Source organism: Ictidomys tridecemlineatus, chromosome 13 (assembly GCF_052094955.1).
Source record: "Ictidomys tridecemlineatus isolate mIctTri1 chromosome 13, mIctTri1.hap1, whole genome shotgun sequence".
In the NCBI taxonomy this organism is placed as follows: domain Eukaryota; kingdom Metazoa; phylum Chordata; class Mammalia; order Rodentia; family Sciuridae; genus Ictidomys; species Ictidomys tridecemlineatus.
The window spans coordinates 7,597,948-7,625,838 of NC_135489.1; the positions used below are offsets into that span (position 1 = coordinate 7,597,948).

Consider the following 27,891-nt stretch of genomic DNA (forward strand, 5'->3'; position numbering starts at 1 on the left):
GCCATTTGAGGATAATTTCCATTATTTTCTGGTTCTTTCACTGTATCTGACTGTAGAGTGCTTAGTCAAATGGAGACTCTACTCCATCACTTTTGATGCCCTCGCCCCGGCCCCCCAGTCATGGGTGTCCGACATCAGTCCTGTGGTGTTTCTCCTGTAGGTTGTACGTCTTTCCTCTCTGCTCTTCACACTTTCTTTCTGCGTTTGGAATTGGTCGATTGTGCTCTCCTGTTTCAAAACATGTACCGCGTTTCATTTTTCTTGCTGGAGCTCAATGTGCTTCTTCAATGTAACAAGTCTTGCCATTCATCCATTCTGAAGAATCCTTAGTTATCACTTTTTAAATCTTGCCTCACCTCCATTTACTCCATCATTTCCTTTAGATGTTGTTAAGTTTGATGGATATTCATATTCTATTCTGCATGTTTAGGGATATTTTATCTCTTTTTCCCCCTCTCTTTAATCTCTCCGTGTCATATGCTGGCTGATTCCCTCTTAGTTTCCAATTCACCGATTCTCTCTGCAATTGTGTCTTACCACCTCCACAATTCATCGAGTTTTCTAAAGTGGATTAATTGAACTGTGGTGGATCATGTAACATGAGATCTACCCTCTTACCAAATTTTTAAATGTACTATACAATAATCAACACAGCTGATATCATACAGATCTCTGCAGGGCATTCACCTCGTGCACTTCAAACTTCATGCCCCATGAAGCACAGCCTGGCCTTGCTGGCCTTCTGCTCAGTGCCTGCAAGCCCATCCTCCTCTCTATAACTTCTGCTTCTATAAGTTCTGCTATTTTCTGTACTGATAGGCTGGGTCATGCTGTCCTTGTCCTCTGACTAGAAAATCTGACTTTGCATAATGCCCTCAAGGTTAATTCATATGGTACCATAAGAATATTGCTCTGAGGCTGAGCAATATCCCATTGCATGTCCATACCACATTTTCTTTACCCATTCATCCCTCACTGGATATTTAGGTTGTTTGCTTCTCTGGGCTATTTTTAATTGTGCTGCAGTGAACACAGGGGTACTATTCTCTCCTTGAGATCCTGCTCTCAAGTCTTTTGTATAAATACCCATAAATGAATTGCCTGAGTATTTTCATGATTTTTAGGAAACTTCATGCTCTATATCCTGGTGGCTGCACCTTTTGCATTCCCACTAGTAAAAGGATTCCAATTTCTATGCATCCTCTTTAACACTTGTCTTCTTTTTTTTAATAGCTCATGATTTTGAGTAGCATTTCCCCGATGTTTAGTTATAGTGAGCACCTTTTCATATCCCTGTTAGCTATTTGTATATCTTCTTTAGAGAAATGTCTATTTGAGTCCTTTCCACTTTATAAAATTAGGGTTTTTTTTTGTTATTGACTTATAGAATATCATTATAGATTTATGAAATGAACTTTATATAAGATACATTCTGCAAGTTTATTTTCCTGTATGATAATTAATTTCTTTGCTGTGCAAAACCTTTTTGATTTGAAATAGTCCTACATATCTATTTTTGCTTCTGATGTCATATGCATGACATCATTGCCAGGACCAATGCCATGAAACCTGTCATTTATGTTCCAGGAGTTTTATGGTTTAAAGTCTTACTTTGAAGTTTCATATGTTTTCAGTTAAAATTTTTTGTGTGGTATAAGCTAGAGGGTCTGTGTTAGTCAACTTTTGTGTCACCGTGGCCAAAATCCTGAACAAGAACAACTTAGAGGAGGAAATATTTACTTTGCCTCCTGGTTTCAGAGGTTCAGTCCATGGTGGGCCGGCTCCATCGCTCTGGGCCTGAGGGGAGACAGAACTTCACAGTGGAGAAGGACTCTGCTCATCTCAGGCTGCTGTGAGCAGAGAGAGGGGGAAGGGGCCACAGAGAAGAAGCACCCTTCCCAGGCACACACCCGTGACCCACCTCCTCCAGCCTCACCCCCAACCTGCCTCCAGTTCCCACCCAGTCCGCTCTTTCAGACTAGGGTGGACTGACGAGGTCACAGCTCTCACTGTCCAGGCATTTCACCTCTGAAAAGTCCCACAGGAACGTGTGAGGTTCTGGGGGACACCTCACATGCAAACCATATAGGATCCAATTCCATCTATTACATGTGAATATGCAGCTCTCCTAGCACCATTGAAGAAACTATGCTTTTCTCATTTTACCCCATTGGCACCTTTGTTGAAGATCAATTGGCCATATGTGAATGAATATATTTCTGGTCTCTTCTATGTTCCATTGGTCAAGATGTTTATCTTGAGTCTTGTTGTTTGATGGGGCCTGGTGGACACTGTATTATTGAGGGGAAATATATGAAGTAAAGGACATTTGAAAAGTTATGTGTGCAGAAATGCAACTAATTTTGTGTGTATATTTGCTTTGTATCCTGCAACTTTACTGAGTTTGTTTATTAATTCCAACAAGGTTGTTGTGGAAATATCAGGCAAACTCCTCTTTGGAGAAGTTTGGTTATGGGAGGAGGTGGATATTAGGTACTAGGTAGAAGAAGTACATGGATCAAAGAAAGCTTTTCAATGACAGTGAAAAAAGTCAATAGAAAAGAAGATTCTGACAGCTTGACTTACTATCCTGAAAATATATTTACTCTGTAACAATTTATCAGAATTGTTCATTAATATTCTTACCACATTAACTTTATTGATCAGTCCTGTATCTCCTATGGCTTCCTCTCAATCTCTCATTATCTTGTTCCACAGAAATTTCTCTTGCTAAATGTCATTCCACAGGGGACAAGGTCACACTGGAGGAACAAGGCCCCCAGGCTGTTCTCTTTCATTAAAGGTGCAAACACATGTGTATTCCTGTGGGACTCAGGGACAAACAGATCCAGGTGCCCAGTAGCCTGCTTTTAGGTATTCGCTATTTGTGAGAGTCCTGGCAAAAGCCAGATGTTCAGCCCTTGATCCTGAGGTGCCAGTCCGTGGAAAGTGAAGTCCAGTCATAGCCACCTCCTCCTGAATCGTTGGAGGTAGAGTCTTATTCTTCTGCCCTCTCAGTGTCTACCTATGTGGGCTTAAACAGGACTCTTGATTCTCTTTGAGTCTGGGAAAGCACTTTTGAAGTCTCCAAAATAACTCACTTCTAAAGAAGTTGGAATGAGGAAGGAGCACATTTGAACTTGCTGGAAAGCTTAGTTACAAGTTTGAAAAGTAATAATGAAAAGTAATGGTAACCCTCAAGGGTTAAACTAGCTAATTTACATACACAATGTGCTTTAAATTGTCCCACAAGAAGAGAAAAGCTGTTACATGGGATTTTTTTAAAAGCAGTATCCCGACCGTACAGAACTCATCTTTAAACACGAGGATTTTCCACGAATTGCTTAGATGGCTTCCATCTGGGTTGTCTCATTTAAAGCACATTTGAGACTCGCTGTTGCCTGTGTTTCGGGGAGATCATTCTTGTAAACCTTGATTATGGTTCAACGAGAATGTACTGGGACAGAAGGATGGAGACTGTGATGTTTTATTCCACCGGGCCTTAAACTCCGTCAGCCAGGGGTTAGTTGGGTAACGCCAAGGAGCTAGAAACCAAGATTGTTTGGATGAGGATCCTAATCTTTGTCCTTAGGCAAGTCATTTTGCAGTTTTGTTCCTCAGCCTTCTTATTTGTAAAATAGAGGCAATTGTCAAAGTTGTGAAGAAACCTCATGACTCAGTGGGAGGTGAAGGGCCAGGCAGCTGAGTTTACATGACACCACGGTTCTCTCATCCACAGAAAACTAGGAGTTTCCTCTTAGGAGCTGGTGTGGCACCTAGGAGGTCACTGGTGACATCTAGCATAATGCCTTGTTCCTGGTAGGTCACCCCCTCACCATAAAGAATTTCCAAACACATGATGCTTTCTGGTTGTCATCCAGACCACACAAACTCTGTTGGAAACCGGGTAAATGCCTACCCACCCCCATCCCTTTACTGTTTGGAGAAATTTCGTGCAGTTGAACAAAACTGGGAGAGCTTACTGAACTGGATGAGGTCTCCAGTTTCCTGACTCCCAGTGTGTCTTTACCTTCAGAAGGACGGATTCAGTGCTAAGAACCAGGAAGGAAGCCGTAGATTAGGAAGTGAATCGTGATTTCTCTTTTTACTTATTTCACTTTCTTTAACACACCCCTAAAGAAGCTGTAACATTAATATAGATATGTTCAAATAATAAAAGTGATCATGCTAAAATTCGCTTCTCCTTTTTCTTAAAAAAAATAGGCTTTTTTTGGCGGGGGGTGAATTTAAGAACAATGCTAAATTTAACCACTGAAATTTTGACAACTTTAAGAATATCTTACATAGAAATTGATGAGCCATAAACTGAGAGCTGAGCCTAAGAACGAACCCTCCAAGGACCCCAGTATCTGCAGATGGCTTGTTCAGAAATTGTCCTCGGCAACCTGCGGTCTCTAGTCAGGGCAGCTGGGAGTGGTGGTCTGCTGGTGGAGAAGGTGGCATTGAACAGGCATGCCCCTAGCCCATCTCCCTGGTGTGGGGGTGGGAAGAAGCAGCTTAGAAAGGCTGAGTATCTGCCCAAAGTCAAACAGCAGCAGTGGTAAAGTTCATATTCACACTGGGGCTTATTTGACTCCAAATTTCAGGAGTCTTAACGTCTATGGATGATGCCTCGTCACAAAAACTGTGCTCTCCAATTTGGCTGAACCATGAGGACAAAGAAGTCATCCACAAAGTTACTACATCAGGATCCAGTGGAAGGAGCAGGTTTTTAAGCAAACATGTTGATCAAATAAAGTTATGCATAAATGTCTGTGGGCACAAGGAGAAGGAGGAGTGATTAATTATAACTGCAGGAGATAAGGAACGTGTCACGGGTGTGTGTTTGTGCATTTTTATGATGTCTACTTTGGGGAGCGATTGATTCACTTATCTCTGAAAAATCGATATCCAGGGAGGCATTTTTTTTTTTGCTTTTGGCTTATATCTCTTAAACTAAAGATATATAGCAAAAGTCCATAAATATAGTTTGATAGACAGAAAGTGTTGCTTGTAGAAAAAGACTCATATTTCAAAAAGGTGTTGCCAAATCGCCAGAAGAGTTTGTGCCTCGTGGAAAACGTGTGATGTTTGAGGGTATTGCCGACTGCCATGACTGATTCACCCGGGAACCAACACCCCAAGTACTGGGAAGGTGGCATGGGAACCTATACAGCCTCCTGTATTAATTCTATTGAAATTTCTGTATTTTTAACTTAAAGGAGGCTTTTTTATTAATTCTGCAATCTGGAAAATATCCCATAATGAAAATTTAAATAGAAAATGTCAATGAAAGCAATTTATGTACTAGGAGAGCTTGAAATTGAATGGGCAGTAAGAAGGACAGAGGGTCACAGCTAAGCCAAGAACAAATAAATGCGCTGATTTGCTTGCTAATCTATGGAAGAACTCTCTTTAGCATGTTCTGAAGGTCATCTCTATTTCTAATTTGCCTGTTTTCATCCCGTCCTTCTGAGAAATTGGAGCCCCAGCTGCCCTTTCTGAGAGCCTCGAATGCCCTCTGTGTAATTAGGTGAGCTCCGGTGCTGACACCCGAGGTCTGTGGTGTGATTACAGATGCACAGAGGGCGCGGGGACATGCACAATTCAGAGCTGGCATTTGGATGTTAATGGGGGCTAATGAAGGCGACGGGAGCCACCCTTCCAGGAGGTGCACCCCCAACCATCTTCCCTCACGCAGTGAAGTCGTTCAGAAACGAGTCCAAGTATACATCCCATTTGATTTTGTGTGAGGACATTGCATGTATCAGGGAAGCTGAAGAGTGGCACATAGTCCCAGAGAGCCTCTCCTGGGGACCATTTCCAGCTCACAGTCTCAGCTTCTCTGCGCCTCACTACAGTGACTGAAGAAGAACCGACCCAGTGGGGTGCAGCAGGGGAGGGGTCGGGAATGGAGCTACCAGGATGAAGGCACACCCTGTCCTCACCAAAACAGAGACTGGCAACAGCAAGTGCCCCGACCCTACCACAAGAAGCTGATGCGCTAGCCAAGACCCCACGGGCCAAGGAGAACACGAGCTGGCCCTCAGGTCCAGCCTCATGGAGGGGTGGTGCTGACCGGGTCACCCCCACGCATCCGCCTGACACATTGCTGATTCACTGGTGCCTGAAATGTCCCTGTTGCCACCAGTGATTGTCACTAGTTTGATTTGTTGTTTTCAGCAGATGTTTTGTTATCTTTGCAAATCCTGACTTAGAGACACCATTGTACCGCCTGGTCATCTGAATGTGCTGGACGGCCACTCTAAGTCCAGGTGAGAGCCTGGGGTAAGAAAAGCCCCGGGATCGGACTTCCGTGCTGTTTTGTTTCTTTCTTTCTCTCTTTTCCTTATGCTCCCAACAGACTCCCCAAGGCCTCAGAGCTAAAGTCACTGCCGTCGGAGGATTCAACAAGTGGTAGGTTTTAAATGTTCACTTTTGATTCAAGAGTTCAAAATCTCGTTTTCTTTTGTTTTCTCCTTTCATGGTTTCTGTTTCCGTAGGTCTACAGATAACATCCTTTGCATGGGTGTGATGTAAACATTTTTCATAGGTGCACAGGAAGTTAGTGAAATATAAATAGAAAAGTACCTCCTAATACCAATCAATCTCTACTATCTGGCAAAAAGAAAGAGGAAGGTGTTTATCACTCTGCAAGAAGAGAAGGCATAAATCCGCCTGCTGGAGACACATGGGTAGAGATCGTGAACAGCAGCGGCCTAGTACCAGGGCAACGGGTATGTGTGAGAAGCTAATGATTCCTCTTCTCACTCTGTTGATCCTGACTCCTAGAATACACCAGGGAGACCATAATAACTTCTTCTTTCAGAGCAGCCTTCTGGGAGTGGGGTGGGGTGGGAGGCGATCAGGCCGATTCTGTGGTACTAATTCTCCAATCATTCAGGTCGTGCAGCACCTCAGTATCGATATGTCTGCCTTTAAAAGAGTATCTATCTAAAATTCAGAACAGAGATGAATACAGCAAAATCCAGTAAAGTTTGAGGGTGACAGGCAGCGGAGGTTACAGGTAAGTGCTAGCGTAGACTGGATTTGTTATCTGGGTTCTGGTGCGTGTGCCACGTATTCATAAATCTCAATCTATTAAATGAATATGCAAAATGTTTCCCCTTTACCTTCCAAATGAAAGCATCCATTCGGAATTCACGTAACCCACTCCTTAGTATGGACTCTGAATCCACGCTGATCTCAGCCTTGCAGGAAAGAGCATGAAGCTCTGAGGAGACAGTTCTGCAGATGTGCTGGAGTCCCCCAAGTCACCTGCGGCTTACTCCACGACCTAACACTCCCACAGCCAGGTGTGCACCTGATCCACAAAGCGCACTGGGATCCTTAGCCCCCTGTGATCTCTTGGTCAGGAAAGCAAGGCCACCTCAAGGAGCACAACTCAGGAAGTGAGACACAAGGCAACCATGCTTACAAACGCAATTTTGTGGGAAAAAATGTCAACCTATGTGAAAGAGGGCTGAGGTTCATTGTTTCTGTTTTATTTCTTCTATGTTTCAGTAGTTTTAGTCTACCCTGGTTCCATTAGGCCTAGTCCCAGTAAAAACACTACGGAGACTTTTGTCTGTCTCTTAATTTTGTCTGCCACAAAAGAACAGACCACAAAACACCACCATTGCCAAAGCATCACTAACCAGTTTCTATCTCCGTCTATTTATTATCTACTACCTGTCCATCTACCTCCTCTCTACCTCCCTTCTTCCCCCCACCTCAACATCTTTATATCTATCTTTCTGTGTAACAATGAGAGATATACAAAATGGCAAAATGTAGTGTTCAAAGAAAAATGTAATGCAAAAAGCCAACCCACAGTACAGTGGAGTATAATCTGCATACATTTTCTATATATTTGACACACAGTAATCACTTTAGTCAATGTATATTTTTTGTTACACAAAACCCACCCACCAACCAGAGAAATGTGTGATGCTGAGACCATGTAACTAAATTGTTCATTGCAACTGATGAGGCATTTGTTTAATAAGCCCTAGCTTTACTGGAAATTCATATCAGATACCTCATAGAGAATTCCAGTCAGTTAGCGTTTCTTGCTCAATAGGTAAATTAAGTTCGTCCTTTAAGGGTCTCTGGCAAAGTTCTAAGCTATTTTAACACACTCCAGTATCTTTCTTGGATGGGTGTGAAATGATCTTTGAAGTCGAATTTCAGTCTAAATGTCAGCTCTCTCTTCAGAGAAAAGTTTTAGTTTTGCTACCATCAAAACAACTGTCTCCTGTTTACTTGAAATATATACCAAACCATTGACAAAAACCAAAGTTATTATTTCATTGAAAATTTATTCCTATTTCTATTCACCTCATACTTTTGTTTGCTTAGAAACTCTGATGTTTTTAATTTCCTCATTCAAATATTCCAAAGTTTTAGTTTTCTTTGAGTGAATATCAATATTTACATATGTCTATTTATGACTAAATTTTATACTTTAAGTGAATATTCTCATTCTAATCACAGGAAAGGGAAAAATTAATTAGACAAGATCATAACTCAGCGTTTTTCTGTGGGATTCTGCTGTAAGCAAGCAGAGATCTGAGAAGCTTATCTTCATTTTCTCATTCTTAAAACTGCCAAACCAGTTCCCTTTGCTTTTCCCAATCCTCTAATTTTTATTTTATTATTTTTTTTCTCATAAAACTACACAATACAACAAAACAACAACTGTGTCTGAAATACAGACAATACAGGTAATCAAATTGGCCATAGAAGACCATTTAAACTACAACTGTAAAGGGCCATTTAAAATATAAAATGCATTTGCCTTCAGTAAGCGGCTACAATCATTCCAACTACCTTTCCTTGTGGAATAGTCCTTCAACCACACATTCTCATGGATCAAATTCTGTTGGTCTAGGCTTCAAATTTTGAAAAGTGAACATTGCTCTCAAAACATTCACATTATGTTAATTTACTTATCGTAGCATTTTTGCAAAACCTTTAGTGTTGTTCATACAGACAAAAGCTAATGTCTGACAGGAGCCAACCCTTGGAATGCCTAACCACGCTCAAGGTCATGACTGGCCATGGCTTCACCAGGTATTAAGTGTTGGCCTGTTACGTTGAAGCCTCTGATGTGCAGTTACTGTTCGCTAGATGAGTAAATGTGCGTTTCAGCCTTATTTTTTTTTAGGCTGAAAGCAAAGTCCTCTTTCAGTGTGGGTCAGCTGTTAGTCAACTGCTTGTAGCGCAACCTTTTATTTGAAGGAAAATATTATTCATTTTTAAAACCAAAGAGAAGGCATAGGAAGCAACTCCTGAGCAGAGGTTTCTGCTGCTTTTGATCAAATATCCGTTGTCTATTAGCTTGACACCTCCCAAGTCATTCCCATATTGTTAATTAGTCATCAGGGGAAATAGAGAAGCACTGTGTATACACTTGGCCCCCCTCCCCCACACCCTCCCTGAAGGGTTTCCTGGTTGAGGCTTTCTCTGAACCTCAAAACTTCTGTGGGGAGGTTTATGCAGCCTGTTATTACTGAGCCTGAAGTCAGTCCTGAGCTGGTACTTAATCCTGTTAAGGGAAAAAGATGCTAAAATAGAATTCCTTTGTAAAACACAGCATGAAACAGATCTCAGCATTAGCTTTTAGCTCCTGATAATGTGTTTTGTCAAGGTCTTGTGCCAAATTGGATCCTTAGCTCTCACAGTAATTTTTGGAATAATTTTTACCACAAGCGTATGAAATTACAGCTTTTAAAAGGCAACTGTGTCTCTCGGAGTTCCCACTGTGGCCAGTGACAGCCGATAAATGAAAATGGAGGAAAAGGAGCCCTGCAAATGCAGAGCAATTTGCAAGACGGCTGGTCCACCTGGGAAGCTGATGGCAGTCAGAGCTGCTCGGCTGTTTTTAAAGTTACTTGCCTTGCAAACTGTAGATTTCTCCAACGCTGTTCTGACGCGTGATGTGATGCCAGTATGCGCTACGAGGAAGAGAGATGGATTTGGATAACGTCATGGGCTCGGTCAAGCTTGTCTGAAGCTAAGAGAAAAAGAAAAGATATTTAACCGGAATCCGTTTTGTTGAGGACTGAATTTGAGTAGCAGACAGTAGAATCGGTTCTAGATGCCAGCACCGTTCCTGACTTAAGGGTAATTTTTAAAAAGCAATGTCTTTACTCCAAAGTTTTGAAATTAACACTTGTACCCAATTAAATTCATTAACTGGGAAGGGAGCATTAGGTAGTCAATTGATTCCACCCAAAATTGGCTCACAAAGGCTGAGAGCCAATCAATCAGGAATGCCAGCAAAATTCCAGGGAGATAGATGATCAACTGTATTCCACCAGAAAAATTAATTTGCATTTCTGTGAACAAGAGCTACATGCATTACTCTCAGCCTTCTATAACTTAAAGAATGGCAAAACCCCCTCAAATATGAAGCTGTAAGCTCCTCAGAATCAGATACCCCAGAACACGACACCCGTGAATCATTTTTCCGCATTTTAGTCCCTTCCTAACACCCCTTCCCTCGGACAATGTCTTCTTCTCTCAAACGTCTTTTTCTTGCTCCTATGATGGGAACTTATGCAGATTAACCAAGTTTTTTTCTCTAAGAAATGGTAATAAAAAAGAGGTGCTTCTCTTATTTGGAACATACGTTTTAAGGATAGCAGAAGGGACTCGAACTTATCACATCACTTGCTCAGACATATGCTAAGTACAAACAAAACAGTAGTTCACACTGAAGGTGTCAGAAAGATTCATTTTTATTGATTCATACCAGGTCTTAAAAACCTTAGAGAAGTGGATGGGTTTGATCTTTGTATACATTTCTCCGACACCTGAGCAAACACGGGCTTTTTGATAGACAATGTGAATTCTCTAATGAATAAAAATTGTCATATTCTCCCTTACTTTATTCCTGACATGGCAAAAATCGGAATTTTAAAGGTCATCTCTGTCAAGTCTAGCCTTGGACTCTCACAGTGCCTAGCCCCACCCGTGGTCAATTTCACATTCCTTATCTAGCATCTGGTGGGGCTCTTCAGATGAGACTGCTGTCAGGAAAGCACCTGGTGGGATGTGACAGGCCCTTTAAATCCACATACAGCCATCATTTTTACATTTTAAGGGAAGGTGTAGTCAGAGTTTGAAGGTGCCAATTTGATTTTACTTTTTCTGGTGGAAAGACATTTCCAGAACTGCTCTCTCTTCTATCTCTAGTCACAGAGAGTTATCCTCCATCCACTTAGAAGTCTGGCAGTATCAAGGGTATTTTTTTTAAAAAAAAGATGGCTCCAAATAGCAGCTTTGCCACCAATTCTTACATTTTCCAGAATTTGGCATATTGCAAGCTTTCCTCCTTATGAACAAGCATAGGTGGACTTTCCTCAGCCTCCTCCTGCCATTGTGGGAGGAGCTAAGGAGAAGGTGCATCTGGGTTTTCATACGGCAGAAGTTTGGACTCTTTGGGACACGATTAACATCTGCATTTCCAGTCTGCCCAGCCGTGATGGTTGGAGGATATCTATGCGTGGGCTCCGTGTGAAGGACACACCAGGACTAAAGTTCATCACCCCTGCTTCCCAAGAACACAGGCAAGGCTCATTTTATGAGAGTGTTGGTGGGAGAAGAGGCTTTTTTGCTTTTAAAGCCAGTTTCCCACATGAGGCCCAAACTTAATTAAACACATAAATCTTTAGCTTATGTCCATTAATAGCATCAATTAATTCATAAAATGAATCTTCTATTAATCACAGTTCTGTTTACTGCCTAACTATTCTTTTTTAATGAATTACAATTTGTTTATTACTTAGCATACAATAGATCTTTCTGAAATTTGATGAGAGTGATTTTCCTTCCATTTTTTCTGTTCTGGGAAATATCCCTTGCCCTCCGCAATGATCAGTCTTAAACATTATGGAAACGCAACAAACATTTTGTTTGCTGGAAACAAATAACTGGAAACCTCTGGGGAATAACTCCCTCCATGCAGTGGCCACCTGGACCGCCCCATGTTCCTCTAGTTCTCCCTCCTCGTGCTGTCAAGCCCTAGAAGCCCTTGTATGGTATCTAGTTCTTTATTTGTTTCTTTGGTTTCTCTTTATCTTACCTTCATATTTAGTTGCAGAAAAAGATTTTGTGTTTAAAACCGGATTGTGGATTTTCTGGGGATATTTATACATCTGTGCACTACATCCCAGGCCTTGTCCTCGACACCAGAGGGTCAGTCACCATTCATGCCTGCTGGGCATGAAGCACGGCTAGGGACTGAATAGCGTCCCCGAAATTTTTGTGTTGAAGCCCTTACTCCATTGAAGACAGGGTCTTTGAAGAGGTCAATTAAGGTTAGAGGAGGCCATAAAGTTAAGATCTTAATCCAAAAAAGGTCTTCATATGAGAAGAGACCCCAGGGATTAATGTGAACAGTAAAAAGATTGTGAAATGACACAGCAAGAAGAAAGCCAGGAGAGACACGGGGAGGAGCTAGCCTTCCGCAATGTGGATTTGAACTCTGTCTCCAGAACTGTAAGAAAATGAACTTGTTGGCTAAGCACCCAGCCTGTGATATTTTGTTTTGGCATTCTTATCAAACTGATGTAAGTCTTCTGTGCTGCGGACAGTCTAATAGAAAATGTAGCATCTGTCTGATTTGTCCAGTGGTTTTTAACTTTGTTGTTAACTTTAAGTCACGCGATTTTAAACCTTTCTGACTGGCACAGTGACGGAGACAAGGTCTCACTGGTTCAAGAACTTTTATTAGAGAATTTCACTAGTTCTCATTTTAAACTCCTGATAAAACTCTTGGTGAAAGAATTCAACAAGAATATATATAATCATCCTTAACCATTTCATATTATAACAGGCTTCAGGTGAAAGTATCAAGACAAAAATAAGCTTTAAATTACTATAGTATGATAGTGATTTCTTAATTGAAAGAACTTTGCTTCAATAGGACCTGGAGGATTTTTAGGATCCTAAGAGTAAATACATAAAAGAAGATGGGAAAATCTATATCTATAATGAGAACAAATGTCTATGTTTTTATACAAAAAAGAGAAAAAATGTATTTTGAGATCATTTCTAAGCAATTATTGTGTTTTAAGAAATTAAAGGTGGACCTATGTCTGTCAAGTTACTTTGTTCCTTCTCTGGGATGATCTGTGTTGGTCCTTAAGGTGGCATAAGCAATAAAAATTTCTAAACAAACAAACAAACAAAAACTACAAAATCCTGCATAATTTCCTCAGTATTAACTGTGGGCTTTTTCCTGCAGGCAACACTCTCTGCTTCTCCATTTGCATAGACAGGGTCAAGATTCAGAAAGAGTGCCTCGGCACAGATGCAGAAATCAACTGGATACAGAAACATATAATGGATTCTGAGACACTTGCCCAAACTTTCTACCATTTTTGGCTCTAACCCCATCTTTGTTGCATTCTTTTGAAACAACTGTTAGTTCTCTGGAATACTGAGCAATGAATCAGAAGTCACTTATTGCATCCAAAAAGGTAGAGATCACAGTTCAATAAGGCCCAGAGAGTAGTGAAAACGTTTTTGTTCTAAGGGTTGCACATCTCTCAGAGCCCACAGCCTAAGAGCATGATGCACGCTCCAAGTGAGCTCCGCAGAAATTAAGATAGTACCTTTATTTATGTTCTGAGTGAACTACACAGAAATTAAGATAGTACCTTCACGAACTTATTCACGTGGATAAGGGCTTTGCCTTCCTCAAGACAATGAGAAAGGAAAACACAAAGATATTTACAGGACTCTCATAAAGATATGAACAAGGCTGGGCTGGGCTGCTTTTGATCACTCCAGTTTATGCAATAAATAATAAAACAGATTTATTTATTGGTAAACATCTGAGACCTGTAGATGATATCAAAGAGAGCTGTCCATAGCATTTCCTGCTGCAATGCATATCCCCTCTCTCCTGAACTTCAGGAAACTTGGTGCCTCCTGGTTGAAAGGGTAGTGGTCAGGAAGCAGTTCTTTTGGAGTCACACAGGCTTTGCATTTCTTTGACAACCTTCATTCCTACTGACTTTCCAAGTAGTTCTGTACAGCAAACAGCCTTACAAGCCCACAGCTGTTTAGACTTGGATGCTGATATTTCCTGAGAAAGATGAGTTTCCTCCCCAGCTTTTTGCCATGAGGGACAATCCAGCCCTGAACTTGGAGAGTACCTGCATCGCCCGGAAGGGGGAGGGACAACTATTTTTGTGATGGTCCTGGCTACCAGCCCCTCTTTGTGGTTCTACCAAATAAATAAATAAATAAATATGTGTATGTATGTGTGTGTGTGTGTGTATATATATATTTGGGTTACCTTATTACTTTTTCCACCTTGCTGTTTTGAGACTTTCCCTCTGTGATGAGCATTAGTATTAATTTGTATTCATCTATTTACCTCTCCAAAATTCACCTGTTCATAAGGTAACTGCCCAGGCTGGAGATGTAGCTTGGTGGTGGAGCAGCACTGGTCTAGCATGCACAAGACCCTTGGTTTCCTCCACAGCTTCACACACACACACACACACACACACACACACACACACACACACACTTCCTTTCACTCTGCATCTCTCTAGTGATGACCTAGAAATTTGTGTTAGCCATTGTGATACAAATCCACACATTTGGGAGAGATGAGATTCAGCATTTATGAATTAACTTGTGATTCATTCACTTACTGCCTGGCAATGTGTGAGCTGGTTGCACCTGTGATCCCACCGAACGTCCACATAAATCATCCATATGCCATCTCGGCTTCCCAGAGAGGACAGAGGTGCAGAGGGACGATGCCTCTGCTCACGGATCACAGCCCCAGTGGTGCCTCCGAGGCTGCAGAGCTGTTCTTCCCTCATCACAGAACTCGCTCTGAAGTTGCACCAGCGCCCCCGTCTTCAGGAGCAGGTGAGCTGAGGACAACGCCCACCCCAATCCCACAGGACCATGGCAGGACGTCCAGCGCCCCTTTCCCGCGGCCTGTGGGCAGGACTAGAGCCCCTAAGGACGGGAACATCACTGTCAGCTGACTGCTCCTGGATAGGGACCTCCGCTGCCTAGTGGTAGGACCGCAGGCAAAGTAATTTGTTTTTAGTCTCCTTATCTCTAAATTCAAGTTAGTGTATTCTATTTTGAGTGTGACAAATGTCATAGAAAATGTGTTTTTAGAGTGAGAAGCACAGTGTTTTTCACACCTGAGGTGCCTGGGAGAGACTGCTGCATCGCTACTGCCACCACTGCTTGGGAGAGGTGGCCCAGTAGAGGTGTCTATGGGAATGCGTCAAGACAGTAGAAGCACAAAACCCAAGAAAAGGCATATGGACAAATTGTCAGTGTGACAGGGAAGGTGGGGACAGTGGGCAATGCAGGGGCAGAGTATTCCTCTGTGTGTGTGTGTGTGTGTGTGTGTGTGTGTGTGTACGTGTGCACATAACAGAAGCTGTGAAAGGCCTTCTCTGCATGAAGAGGGCGTAGGGAAATGTTTCTTGGAGCACAGTCGGCGTGTTCCATGACCGAGGCGGGAGGGACTGGGTAGGGAAACGCTGTCAACCAGTCGTGCAAAGGTGACTTGTGACATGTGTGTCAGTGGTCGAATGAGCTTGTGTGGCGTGGTCAGGGAACGCCCCCAAGTGCACTGCAGCTGAGAACGCCTGGTCTCCTTGGAAAGAAGCTCCTGAACGTGAGACTGGCTGCAGCGGAGGCCCAGGGACCTGAGGCCAGCCGCACTTGGCCCTGCCTGCCTCCACTAAAGCCGTTCCCTCAAGTCTGAAGGTTTACTGACAATTGGATTCCCACAGACTTGGCTTAATTTTCAATAGGGGACACGTCACACTTAATCTTCCATTTTATTCAAGATAAATGCAAAGGAATTAGAAGACACCTTGCTGAGTTTGTACCAGGATAACAAATAAAATGTGATCTACGTAGTCATTGAGTGGAAGTTGCTGGATGTCATCCAGTTGAACTTCGCAGAGTAGTATTTGCATTAAACTTGATATAAAACAAGTGTTATTATTTACATTCTAAAATTCTGCATTGGCCATGATATTTTCAGGTAGTATGGAAAAAGCCAAGCTTTAGAATAACTACAGAAATCATTACAAACATCTACATAAATATTTTTAAATTATATTCTTATTATAGACAATAATGCTTTTAAGCACACTTATATGTAAAAAAAATATATATATATATATATATATATATATAAATATTTATGTATTTATCTCCTGAATGCATATCTCTTTCTCTGGATCATCTATATCAGTAAGTAGATGTGTTTACAGAGCTACTCTTTGAATATAAATATCATGATGAATGCATACATGTTAAGCATTAAACTGCATGTTTTACATCAAAATTTTCCCCTTTTTAAATTTTAAATATAAAAAATCTCAAGGCTGTAGTTAAGTTTCAACAATTAATTAATTTCTGATATGCATAATGAAAGCTGAGATGAATTTTCAGTAGTGATTAAAATTATTTTCACCATTTAAAAATAAAGCTAATTATTTTGTCATCTGTTTCATGAAATAGTTAATAATTATTGAGCTTTTCTTCAACCCCAGGTGGTATTCTAACATCGTGAAGTAGATATTATTATTGTGCTCCACTCAACCTCTTAAGAAGAGGTAGCAAAAAGCACAGAGACGGCAAGTGACTGGCCCCAGGTTGCACAGCCCTGGTTAGCCTTCCTCCAGGATCTCTTCCTGACCACCATGGGATTCTGCTTCTGCGACCTGTGAGCTTTCACTGACCATGAACGGGGAGCTGACAGCTTCAGTGGCGTTCGGGGAAAGCATGTTGATTATTCTTTTGTGAAACACCAACATCAACTTTTAGATGTTAGTTTACCCACGGGGAGCTTACACTATTTTTCTTCTGTTTTAAAGCATTTCCAAGAAGGGAGTCTAATGCACTGGGTTTTAGGTGTACTTGTCAGAGAGTTGTATGATTTTGATTAACTGTTGAATCTGTTCTTTTCTATTAAGAAAGCCCCATGGTGTGTGTCCTTTTGTTGCTCGGTTCCATCCACAAAAAAAAAAAAAAAAAAAAAAAAAAAAGAAACAAAGCTATTTTTAACAGGGAAGTTGGACCGTTTTATCAAGCAGTCATTTTTTTGAATGCAGTTGCAGCTCTAGTTGCTTAAATATAAGAAATACACATAAGGCATTCTCTGAAGTGACTTGGAGTATGCAGAACAACATTTAAGAACAGAGAACATGACCCAAAGGAACTTTTTATTCTTCCATTGTGTTATGGAACCACTGACCAGACAAATTGTATGTTGCCTCTCAACATTTCCACCTCATTGTGTATTAATGAAGAAACCTAGTTTGCGTGTGTGCGTGCAAGTGTGTGTGTGTGTGTGTGTGTGTGTGTGTGTAGTTAGAGAATAAATTTTCCTTAGTGTTCAGAAACTGAACAGCAGTAAGTGAAGTGATTAATTAGTCTCATGGGTCCACTTTTATCATTGATCACAATAACTTGTTCTAATTGAGCTTGCGTTGAATCACTACAGCCAGTGTTTATCAAATAAAAGAAAATTTCACAAATATGTGAGTGTCATGCTCCAGCAGGGAGTGAGTCATTGTCAATACTACTCGAGAACCTTGTCTTACGATTACTATTGATTACACTGAGCAGTCGGATGCTGAACAGAACTCTGAAGAATCAATGTACTTGCAGTTCTCCTCGTCAGATCATCCGACAGACTGAGCCCTTCCCTGCCGGAGAATGGCCGCTTGGTGGGGAAGCGAGACTGGAGAAGGACGGCCCACTTAATTTCTAGTCACTGTGTAGACGACATGGGCTAAAGTTGGCTCCACTCTGCCCTTCCTTTCCCCCTGGGGCTCCTTTCCTCCTCCTCTGAGCTGCCCATGTCCTTGGACACACTTCTACCTGCCGGTGGGGGGCAGAGGGAAAGGGTGCTGTGGCTTCATAGAAACTCCTTCACTACACATCACAAAAGGGCATGACTCATTTTAAAATGATCATCGCACCAAACGTTCACAGTTGTTGAAAAGGGAGGCTTTTTCCATTTTTTATTTTATTAAATGTGTGAAACTGACCCGCTTTTAATCCTTTACATTCCCACTAATAAGAAACATGGTGTGTCAGCTAGCAAATAATAATAAAAAAAATACTTATTGATTCCAGGGAAGGAGTTTTATGTGACACTCTGGGGGTCCTCTTCCTGTCCACCAGTGCCTAGGGTGGTCACAGGGTCACACTTGGCGAGTCCTGCAGAGGGACTCTGTAAAGCAGTGCACACAGCCTTGCCATTTGTTGGCATTTCAATGGCACTGGTGCTATTTGCCCTTAAATTGTACACAGGACATTTCTGCTGACTAAGAGAGAGGAATTTCAGGAAAACAGGAGCATCCTCAATGTTTGTTGAAAAACAAAGCAAAACAACTAATTCTTATTATGTGAGGCTGTTTAGCTTCAAACACGTTTTCAAATTTGAAAATCCCCCTTTCTTTTATGTAGCTAATTTTTAAAGCTATCAGGAAGACATCTTTTTCTTTCCCTCCTGCCTTCTCAGCTGCTCTCTGCCTGAGAACATTTCATAACCGCTGCAAAGCTTTTAAGAACATAAAAAGAAAACAAAATTTTGCTCACACCATTCCTGTCTGTGTGTGGGTGTCTAGCACATCCACTAATGTCAAGATTAAATGATGGGGGGCCCTTTGTGGCTCTGTTGGCTCTGGTGACTTCAACCTGAGCTCAACCCCACAGGCTAAACTCACAGCGGGCTTCTGGGCTTCTCTGCAGGTTTCTCTAGTGGCTTGCCTCCCAGTGAAAGTCCGAACTATCCCCGGACAGTGTGGCAGGAGCACAGCAGAGTGTCTTTTGGCAGAAGAATTTGAAGACCCTCAGCCATTCCAAAGAATGAGAGTGACCTCTATGAAATGGAAACAAATTCTACAAGTGCATTCTTTTTAAATATCTCGCTTTAATAATTTCCTCAATGATGGGAATGTCACTAATCTCTCTGCAATGGATCCAGTTTAAAATTTGTTCCGTTGACTTAATTTCCCCATACACCCCTAAAACAAAGCTCTCTTATAAAGCAAGACAGGCTTGGGGTTAAAAATGGACAGCTTAAGGTTGTCCCACTCCTTCCTGTCACACTCTGTGACCCTCACATGGATGCAGGAGTGGGACGCTGTAGTGGTATGTCTCAGAGCAGCATTGGGCGGGGTCCTCTCACCCTGCAGGAGTCGTCTCTGGGTGGATTCCCTGAGGGGGCTTCCACTGGGTTGATCACCCAGGAAGTCAGCTGGGCTCCCTGCCAGGAGAAAGTGGACACACCCAGGGATAATCTTATTATTGTTTACTAAAAATTGGTGATGGTGATGTCTTATCCATAGTTGTCTTAACATATGGAAAAACTTGCTATTTCAAGAAATCAAAAGATGTCAGGTACATTGATCCCACAAAATTGTGCACCACTCAAGGAAATTCCCCGTTCTTGTTTTTCCCTGTGGCACTGGGCAGGATAATTACATCATCATCTTGTGCATAGTTAAATAAGTAGTCAACCCGCACTTAAAACACTTTGGGTCTGTTAATATTAATCGCTTCCTTATCTTTCTCAGTGAAGGAAATCAAAACACACATTTTTAATATCCTTACCAACTTAGTAGTTTCTTTGTCTAGTACTGTTTAGTAAGAGATACATAGCTTTATTCATAAGGTGGGGTATTTTTCTAGATATCAGCTTCTTTATGCAAGAATAGATATATGACCTATTTGAGATTATGGAAATATATCAAAATACGTTTATTCATATGGTATCCAAGAAGGAAGCTTATTTAAAAGGGCAAAACGAGATTTCCTAAAACGTGATGTTGCAAGATCATACTGAATTCTTTTTCCTGTGGTTGTCATGCTTTGGACATGAGGCGTCCCCTGAAAATGCTCACGTGTTACTGCAGGAATGTTCAGAGGTAAACTGCTTAGATCAGGAGAGCTGTGACCCACTCAGTGCACGAACACATTTGATGGATTAGTAAATTGAATGGACTCACTGGGTGGTTACTGTAGGCAGGTGGGGCGTGGTGAGAAGCAGGTCATAGGTGTGGGGGAAGGTGTGCCTCTGGCTCTCCTTCTCCCTCTGCTCCAAGGCAGCCCCGAGCTTCCCTCCACGGTGCGGTGCCATTCTGCCACAAAGCTCTGCCCCACCTCAGGCCCCGAGTATGAAGTCAGCTGATTACGGAACCATGAACCCCAAATAAACTCTTCCTTCTCCTTCTGTCAGGTATTTTGCTCACAGTGATGAAAAGCTCACACACAACGAGAAATGCGCATTGAGACATTATTCTCATTGACATTTTTTTTTTCTTTAAATTTACAAATCCACTAACACTCTTCAATGATCTCTCTTTAAAAGGATAAAAGTAAATGCTTTAAATTAACTGCACAACTATGTTTGAGGCCTTGGTTACCTTTATAGATCTTTGTAATCGAATCTTATAAAATCATTTAAATCACGTTAAAATACGTAAGCACTTGCTACCCGATCCCTATCAATCTCACATGGCCTGGTTTTAAAACTGGAAAGTCAATTAGCAGTATCTCCTTGCTTCCTACTAGACACAAAATGAATGAAATGCAGCATGTTCGCATCTTAGATAAGCTTTTTGGGACCATTCCTGGGCTACACCATTGTCTCCTGGATAGCACGGGTCTTCATCTTACTTTAAATAACAAATGAGGAGTTAGAGTGAACTCTAGTCTTTCATACTTGGAACTTCTTTTTTAAGAGTTTTGTGCATGTATGGAAAGTATCTAAAAGAAAATGTTGTGTTTTGAAAATCAGGTCCTAGAATTATGATCCTAGAATTTGGGGAATTGAGGCAATTACCAAGTTGAGGTAGCCAGCCCTCAGAAAAGCACTAGTTGAGCCTTCTCTGAAGAATGAACTTGAGGTATAGAAATTTTTGCTAACATTAGCCTTCACAAGACTTTATAAATGAAATTGTTTGCTCCATTTACTTGTGTGCACCAAGTGATGAAGTCTGCTTCTGCGATTTCTGGAAACGTGTGGTTTCAAGATGGAGCCTCAGTGGACCTGTACTGGGACATCTTCTGCATTTGCTCTTATCTCTTGAGTGTTGGGCCCCACATCCAGGGGTCATCTACTCCTGAGGTTCTAGTGAGTGGACCCACTATCCCTGAGTCCTCAGCAGCAATTGATTCACTTCCCCAGTGTGCTTCTCAGTGGTACAAATCATGATAAACACACAATAGCAATCACTAATGTGAGTTAGGTTTTGTTTTGGAATTTTTTTTTGTAAGTGTGTGTGTCACAAGATGGTTAGACATATTTAAAAGTGTGTAATGACATATCGCCACAGTTGGGAATAATAATGTACTGTTTTTGCAATTTTTGTAAGCCTTATAATTATTCAAAATCACTCCCACGTCACCTTCATATGAACAAGCACTTCCATGAGATGGTGTCCGTGCTTGGTACAATTCCGAGCACTTTATATAGATTAAGTTGCTATATAGAAACCTCATAAGAAACGAGTGGATAGACCTACTATGTGCCCATGTTACAGACAGAGAAGAATAAGACACAGAGCTTAAGTAATTTGTCAAGGATTCCCCAGCTAGGGAATGGTTGAACTGGGAAGTTGGTAGAGGACCCACACTGGGTGCTCTCCACCATGGCAGATGACCATGGTTGCATGAAGCACTCTATATTTCCTTCATGAAAATGTACTTTAAATCTCTCTTCTTATGAGAATTTGCCTGCTTAGGACAACTATAAGAACATCAACTGTTAACTAACAGCAAATGACAATGCAATCTTCAATTTTGGATGAAAATGAGCATCAATAGATTGCAAATATAGGCTGATAATGAATGCACAAGCCTTTCAAATAATTGGAAATTGGTAGTTTTAGTATTTCACTTGATTGGAATCACTAGGAAAATGTCATATTAATTTGATAATTGCTACCAGGGTTTAAATTTAACCCAAATCTTTATAGAAGGATAAGTCTCACAAGCTCAAACAATCCCACAGTTAATATCAATCTCCAAAATGCTCAAGCTACTTATCCATTCCTATGGAGGGTCAAATGGCCTGTGCATGCAGGATTTATCTCCCGCTCCCACCCCCAGGAGTTAGGAAGGTTCTTTTGACCACATCCCAGATGGAAAGATACAAATATATATGTAGAATTGGGGACATCAGAAACACGTTTAAAATATGCATTAAGAACAACATAAGATTATTTGTTAAACTACTTGTTTTCTTAGCGAATTTTTCTCTTTTTCTTTCATACCTCAAACTATTTCATAGAATTTTAGAAACAAAAAATAATACCAGATATAAACTTCATCGTCTTAAATGGAAATAGGCCTATTGATGTATCTCATAGAGAATGAGGAGGCTTCTCAGTGCATCTCTAGGCCTCCTGCAGGGAGAAAGAAGTTCATCCCATCGTCTGCTCTTTGAACAAAGTAGTAAAATTTATAATTTTACTTTATAGTGGTATAAACTTTCTTTCTTCAGATTATTTACTTAATTATTTTTAGACCCTGAAACTATAGTACAGCTCCAGAGCAGGATGCTAGTCAAATTATTCTGTTGGTAAATATTATGCATGCGCTCCTTTGCGAAGCACTTTATTATTGGCTCTGAAACATAGATAGAAAAAGCTTAAAATGTTAGAGCCTCCATGATAAGGGAAGAGATGAAAAGAAATGAAAGAAGTGAAATCCTCTCTGGTAGTACCTCAATTTTAGTTATTTTGGGCCCATATGGAAATCTTGTGCAAGTGTATATTGGGCTACACAGACAGGATTGCTCTCACTTCACTGTCTAGACACGCCCCCCTCTTTGGGTCTAAGGCAATAGGTAGACACATGGAGTACAGGGCTCACGACGAGTGGCCACAAATAACCTCTGTGGTACAATGAGCAGGGTATCAAAGCGGTGAGAGATGGGGCCTCAGAGGTTTGGTAATTGGGGCAAGTTCCTGGGGCCAGAGCAGGGTAGACACAGAGGCACTCCAGGAATGGAACCACATGAACACCAGGAACACCAGACCACGGGACACTCATTCCCAAGCTGTTAGGATACCGAGGAGGGAGCCTTACCCGGGCTTTCTGCTCCATTTCTAGCATTAATCTTTCGTGTTGCTCAGCTATGGCCAGTGTCGCAGAATGGACCTTCTGATAGATCATTTCTCCTTCCCTTGTTTGAAAAGTGAATAGTCCTTCTCCTGTGTCACACATTCTGTGAGGACAGAGATAGGGAAAGAGATGGGTCTTCACGTGTTCAAGCGGTAACAGTCCTCCATGTAAGACGCCCTTGCCCTCCTGCTACCTTATCCCAGCTCTCAGGAGTTAGTGGAGCCGACTCATCCTGGACCAACCCCAACAAACGCATCTTCAAATGGTATGTGGGAAGGGAATACAGCTGAAAATTCATCAGTATTTGGACTTTTAAGGACAAAGCGTTCACACAGCATAGAAAGCAACAGATACAAGTGATTCAGGTCACGGCAGTGTGTTCCACATGGAAAAGAGAGTAAAAGACAACAATTGTTTTCTTAAAGCTTTTCATGTGCTTGATATAACAGTACCATCACCTATGGGCAGCTCTTGAAACGTGTAGGACTTGAGAAAAATTTGCAATTTTGCATTCACTGGAACCAAGGAGAAGGTGACTACGTAGCTTTTATACATTTTTAATTTCATATATTTTTAAATATATTGATTTGCATACATAGGCTAAATCTTTTATTTAACCAAATGATTCTTAAGTAAATCTTAGTCTAACTCAGGGCTCAACATGGCACAGAGGAGATTTTGGAATATGAAGAGTCTTTGGTTTAAACATTCTCTGCCAATCACCAGCAGGGTGCACTTGGGCAGGTTATTTAACTTGCCTCTACCTGCTTCCCACATCTCTGAAATAGGAGTTGTAGGATCATTTCTACCTTTATAAAAGTGAAAGAGTTGGTAGGTAAAATATTTACAGTGATGCTTAGCACATATTAAATACTTAAAAATGTTAGCTACTGCTATGTTCATTATAAACTTTGGGAATTAATCATAAGGAAAGTTTGGAAATAGTTATCTATCTATCTACCATAGAGAAAAGAAATGATTGGGTAAATTCTATTTTTAATCTGTTATTTTGATATAGACTATTTTACTATTATGATGCAGTGCTTTGGAAAGACTATTGAGCAACTAATGCTGTCATTTCTTCTGAACATAGAATAACATTAAAATTCTTACTGTGTAAATTTCAGAGGAAAAATAAGAATAAAAGCTCCTTTTTATTATTAATTGAAATATAATTATAGTTGACTTTTTAAACCACAATATTTTATTGGAAAGAAAACCCACAGACAAGTTGTAAGTAGGAACTCAGGTCAGTTTTATTAACATACCTAGTTCTAAAACGAAAAGGATTTTAATTAACACTTTAGGCCAGTTTTATCAATGTGATATGAATACTCAGACATTGGATATTAACTAGGCCACCAACCAACCAGGTGATACCATCAAAAAATTTGCAGGTACCAACATCAAAATATTCTTGAGACCAAAACTACTTCTTCAAGCACCAAAAAGCGTTTCGATTCTACTCTACGATTCTCCAAGGAGTTTTTCAGCAGAAAAGAACGGTCTCAGGAGGCTTCCGACATTGCAGAGGCTGCGGTCCCTCGGGGCCCATGGACCCAGCACTCAGCTTCTGTGAAAGCCATCTTAATGAAATTCACTCAGCGTGAAATGGAAAGTGGGGGGGGGGGATGAAGAGTTTTTGCAAAGTGAAACAATGGAGCAAGCTTTCTTTGTTGATTCAGGGGACTCAGGGAATCCAAGAGCAGCAGCAAAGCCACTGGTAGGTCCGGAGAGCCTCCCCTTTGCGGTTGAGTTTTGTTCCTTGTCCTCTGAAAAACACTGCCTAGTAGCCTCGGGAAATGAGATAATGAAGGCACCAGTTGTTATTTCATACTCAGTCATTGAGATGCAAAATTCTAATGCCTGGCCACTTCCTGGGACTTAGCTCTGCCCTGTGGGGAAGTTTGAATGCTTACAGGAGGGTTTTTTCCAGTCTCTGAAAGAACTACTGTAAATTCATCCCTTGATCAAGAAACAAGGCATTTTAAAAATACTGGCATGAGAAGCAAAGAAACAGAAGGTGCCATTTCTGAAATTTTGGTGCCTAAGCCAAGCTGAAGGTCAGAATTCTTCATGGTTCTGTTGGTCAGGTTGAAATGAGCTGCTTAGGTTTTCTTGGTTGTGGCTTAAACGTGTTCTCTGGGGGCTGGCAGGGAACAGACATGGAGACTTTTTATTATCTGTGTAAACAGCGTGGTGGTAGCAAGGCAACACTGGAGGGAAGGTCAGGGAGAAAGATGGAATGATTTCCATGGCTTTTGACCTGCTTCTCAAAATAGGGCCCAGGGCCACTGGTGCAGGCCCTGCGGGGAGCTTGTGCAGAATCTGAATCTGCATGTTAACAATGTCCCCAGGTGGTTCTATGCACACGGTGACACTTGGGAATCAGATGAGCACAAATAAGAAGCCTTGTTTGTGCAGTTTTCAAAGATGGGACACATGAAACTGAAGGTTAGAAAGGAAGAAATAGAACAGAAAAAGAGCAGACAAGCAACCAGAAAGGTTCTTTTACTTCACTGGGAGAGAGGTAGATGGAGGGGCCAGTTCTACTTGAATACAATCACTCTTGCCCCTAGCACAACGTCCAATGATCGCATTTTGAGAAGTGGTGAAAATATGGATAGCGTATGTTGTTCTGACTCCAAAGTAGAATTCAATTGACATTTAAAGACAACTGCAAATATTGTCTTTGACTTAGTAAGGTATTTGCACAAAATTAATGCATTTTCTTATCTAAAATAAAATGTTGAAGAATATAGTCCTGAAGCTCCCTTCTAGTTCTGAGGCATGGTTTGGTGCCTCAGAGATTCTAAGGAGGTACCACTGACACGTGTTTTGAAGGTTGTTTTCTTTCTTGCTTGTTTTCTGTTTTTGTTTGTTTTGACACTGTAGTATAAGGGAAATTATAGCAGCATAATATTTAAAAGACTAGGACACACATTTGAAACAACATGCCATGGCCTATCATATAAATCAGCCACATATTTTTTAAGTAGGTCCTATGAAGCCAATACTGTCTTGGCCTGAGGTAGGAGGAGGGGAAAAAAATACATGGCCCACAGTCTCTGAGACTTTTCAAAAAGTGGGAACAAAAGCACTGGTCAAAGAATCACATGGTTACTGTGGTGGGAGGATTGACCTGAGCAAGGGGTTCACCTACTGGCTCCTCAGCTATAAAACGGGGATACCCAAGTTTTTGTCACAGGATTTTCTTTTCTTCTTCTCCTTCTCCTCCTTCTTCTCCTTCTCCTTCACCTTCTCCTCCTCCTCCTCCTTCTCCTCCTCCTCCTTCTTCTTTTTTAAATTAAGTGCAGTAACGAATGTGGTGGAGTGCAGGAAAGGACGACCAGTTCAGCATGCCTGGATTATGCAAGCCATGCAATTTCATGAAAAGTCCTGTGTTCAAGAGGAGCCCTGGACTGGCTTCTGGATACAGCCTCAGGATGAGCCTTTGACTATCTTCTGGATACAGCTTAGGGTGGTCCTGGACTGGCTTCTGGATACTCCGCCTATTCCCTGCAGCAGTGAAGCCAGATAGGTTGAGACCCACACTGTGACTTGGGTGAGAGGCTGTCCTTATGCTGATGGAGGCTGTAGGCTGAGCAGCTGAGGTGGGTCCAGGTGGTGTCGGGTGCCCCAGTGACTGACCCCAGTAAATCCCAGGACTCGCAGGCTGGGGGTGCTCCGCTGGTCGTCAGCACTTCTCCTGTGCTGTCAGACATCCCGGCTGGGAGACCTGAGTGTCTCGGGCAGCACCACTGGGGGAGCCCGGAAGCCCTTGCCTGATGTCTCTTGGTCTTTTCCTTTGCTGGTTTTAAACAGTGTGTCTCTTGGCAGTCAGCCATGCTGTGAGTGTGAAGGTTTTCTGAGTCTTGTGAGTCTTCTAGAAAATCATGAAGCCTGTGGATGGTCTTGGGCACCCCTCCATCTGAGACAGCTGGCTGTCAAAGCATTTTTATACAATAAGAACCTAAAAATCCTGGTCTTTCCCCTAAATATTTGTTGACCAGATTCCTTTTCCAGCATATTCTCCTTCTTTATCCTGCCTCACCACTTTCAGAATCTCTCAAAATAACATCATCAGTCTCATTTCTGTTACGTCCTACAAATACACATATCCACATAAGATTTTGTTCTTCCTATTGATAGTTCCTCAGGAAGAATAAGAAATTATGTGGATATCTCTGTTTGTAGGAACCTGAACTCCAAATGAATGACTCCAATATACGTGGCTTTTGTAGTCGCCTTCAAGGAGAGAAAGAGCCCTAACATAGAGCCCTGGAGGAGATTTTACTGGAGAAATAGTCACCCACAAGTAACTACAATACCATCTCTCTCTTTTCCTGTAAATCTCCAACTTAGCTTTCTATGCAGTGGTGACTTTTAAATGCCAGCCTTTATTCTAAATGACCAGCGAAATAAATTTACCAGGTCAAAAACTATGGAGACACTTTACTTAAAATAAATTAATAAACAGGGAAGCTTTAAAATAATTCTGTGAGTCTCTTGATGAAGTTTTCTACAGGTGAATTAGATGACCCTTGTCAATTTTATTCTTCTTCAGAGCTGTATAATTTCATTCTCACCCCAAGCTCTGCAATATTGTATACATATTTAATAACCAAATATTTATCCTTCATGCCCACAGACATTTAAAATTGCCTGGAATGGAGCAGAGCAGGAGCATGTTCCTGAAAACTCAGTGGTGTTTCTATCCAGAATTTAAAATTTAATGTT

General features: G+C 41.4%; 1 protein-coding gene across 1 annotated transcript in view; it reads right to left on the minus strand.

The window, feature by feature from the left end:
• The window catches only part of Dok6 (docking protein 6), a 364,718-nt gene that overhangs the window by 59,703 nt on the left and 277,124 nt on the right, over positions 1-27,891 (minus strand). Inside the window, exons 6-7 of the mRNA XM_078029901.1 lie at positions 23,116-23,254; positions 9,901-10,018 (exon numbers count right to left, since the gene is read on the minus strand). Coding sequence (XP_077886027.1) covers positions 9,901-10,018; positions 23,116-23,254 — 257 coding nt within the window. The remainder of the gene's footprint in view (positions 1-9,900; positions 10,019-23,115; positions 23,255-27,891) is intronic.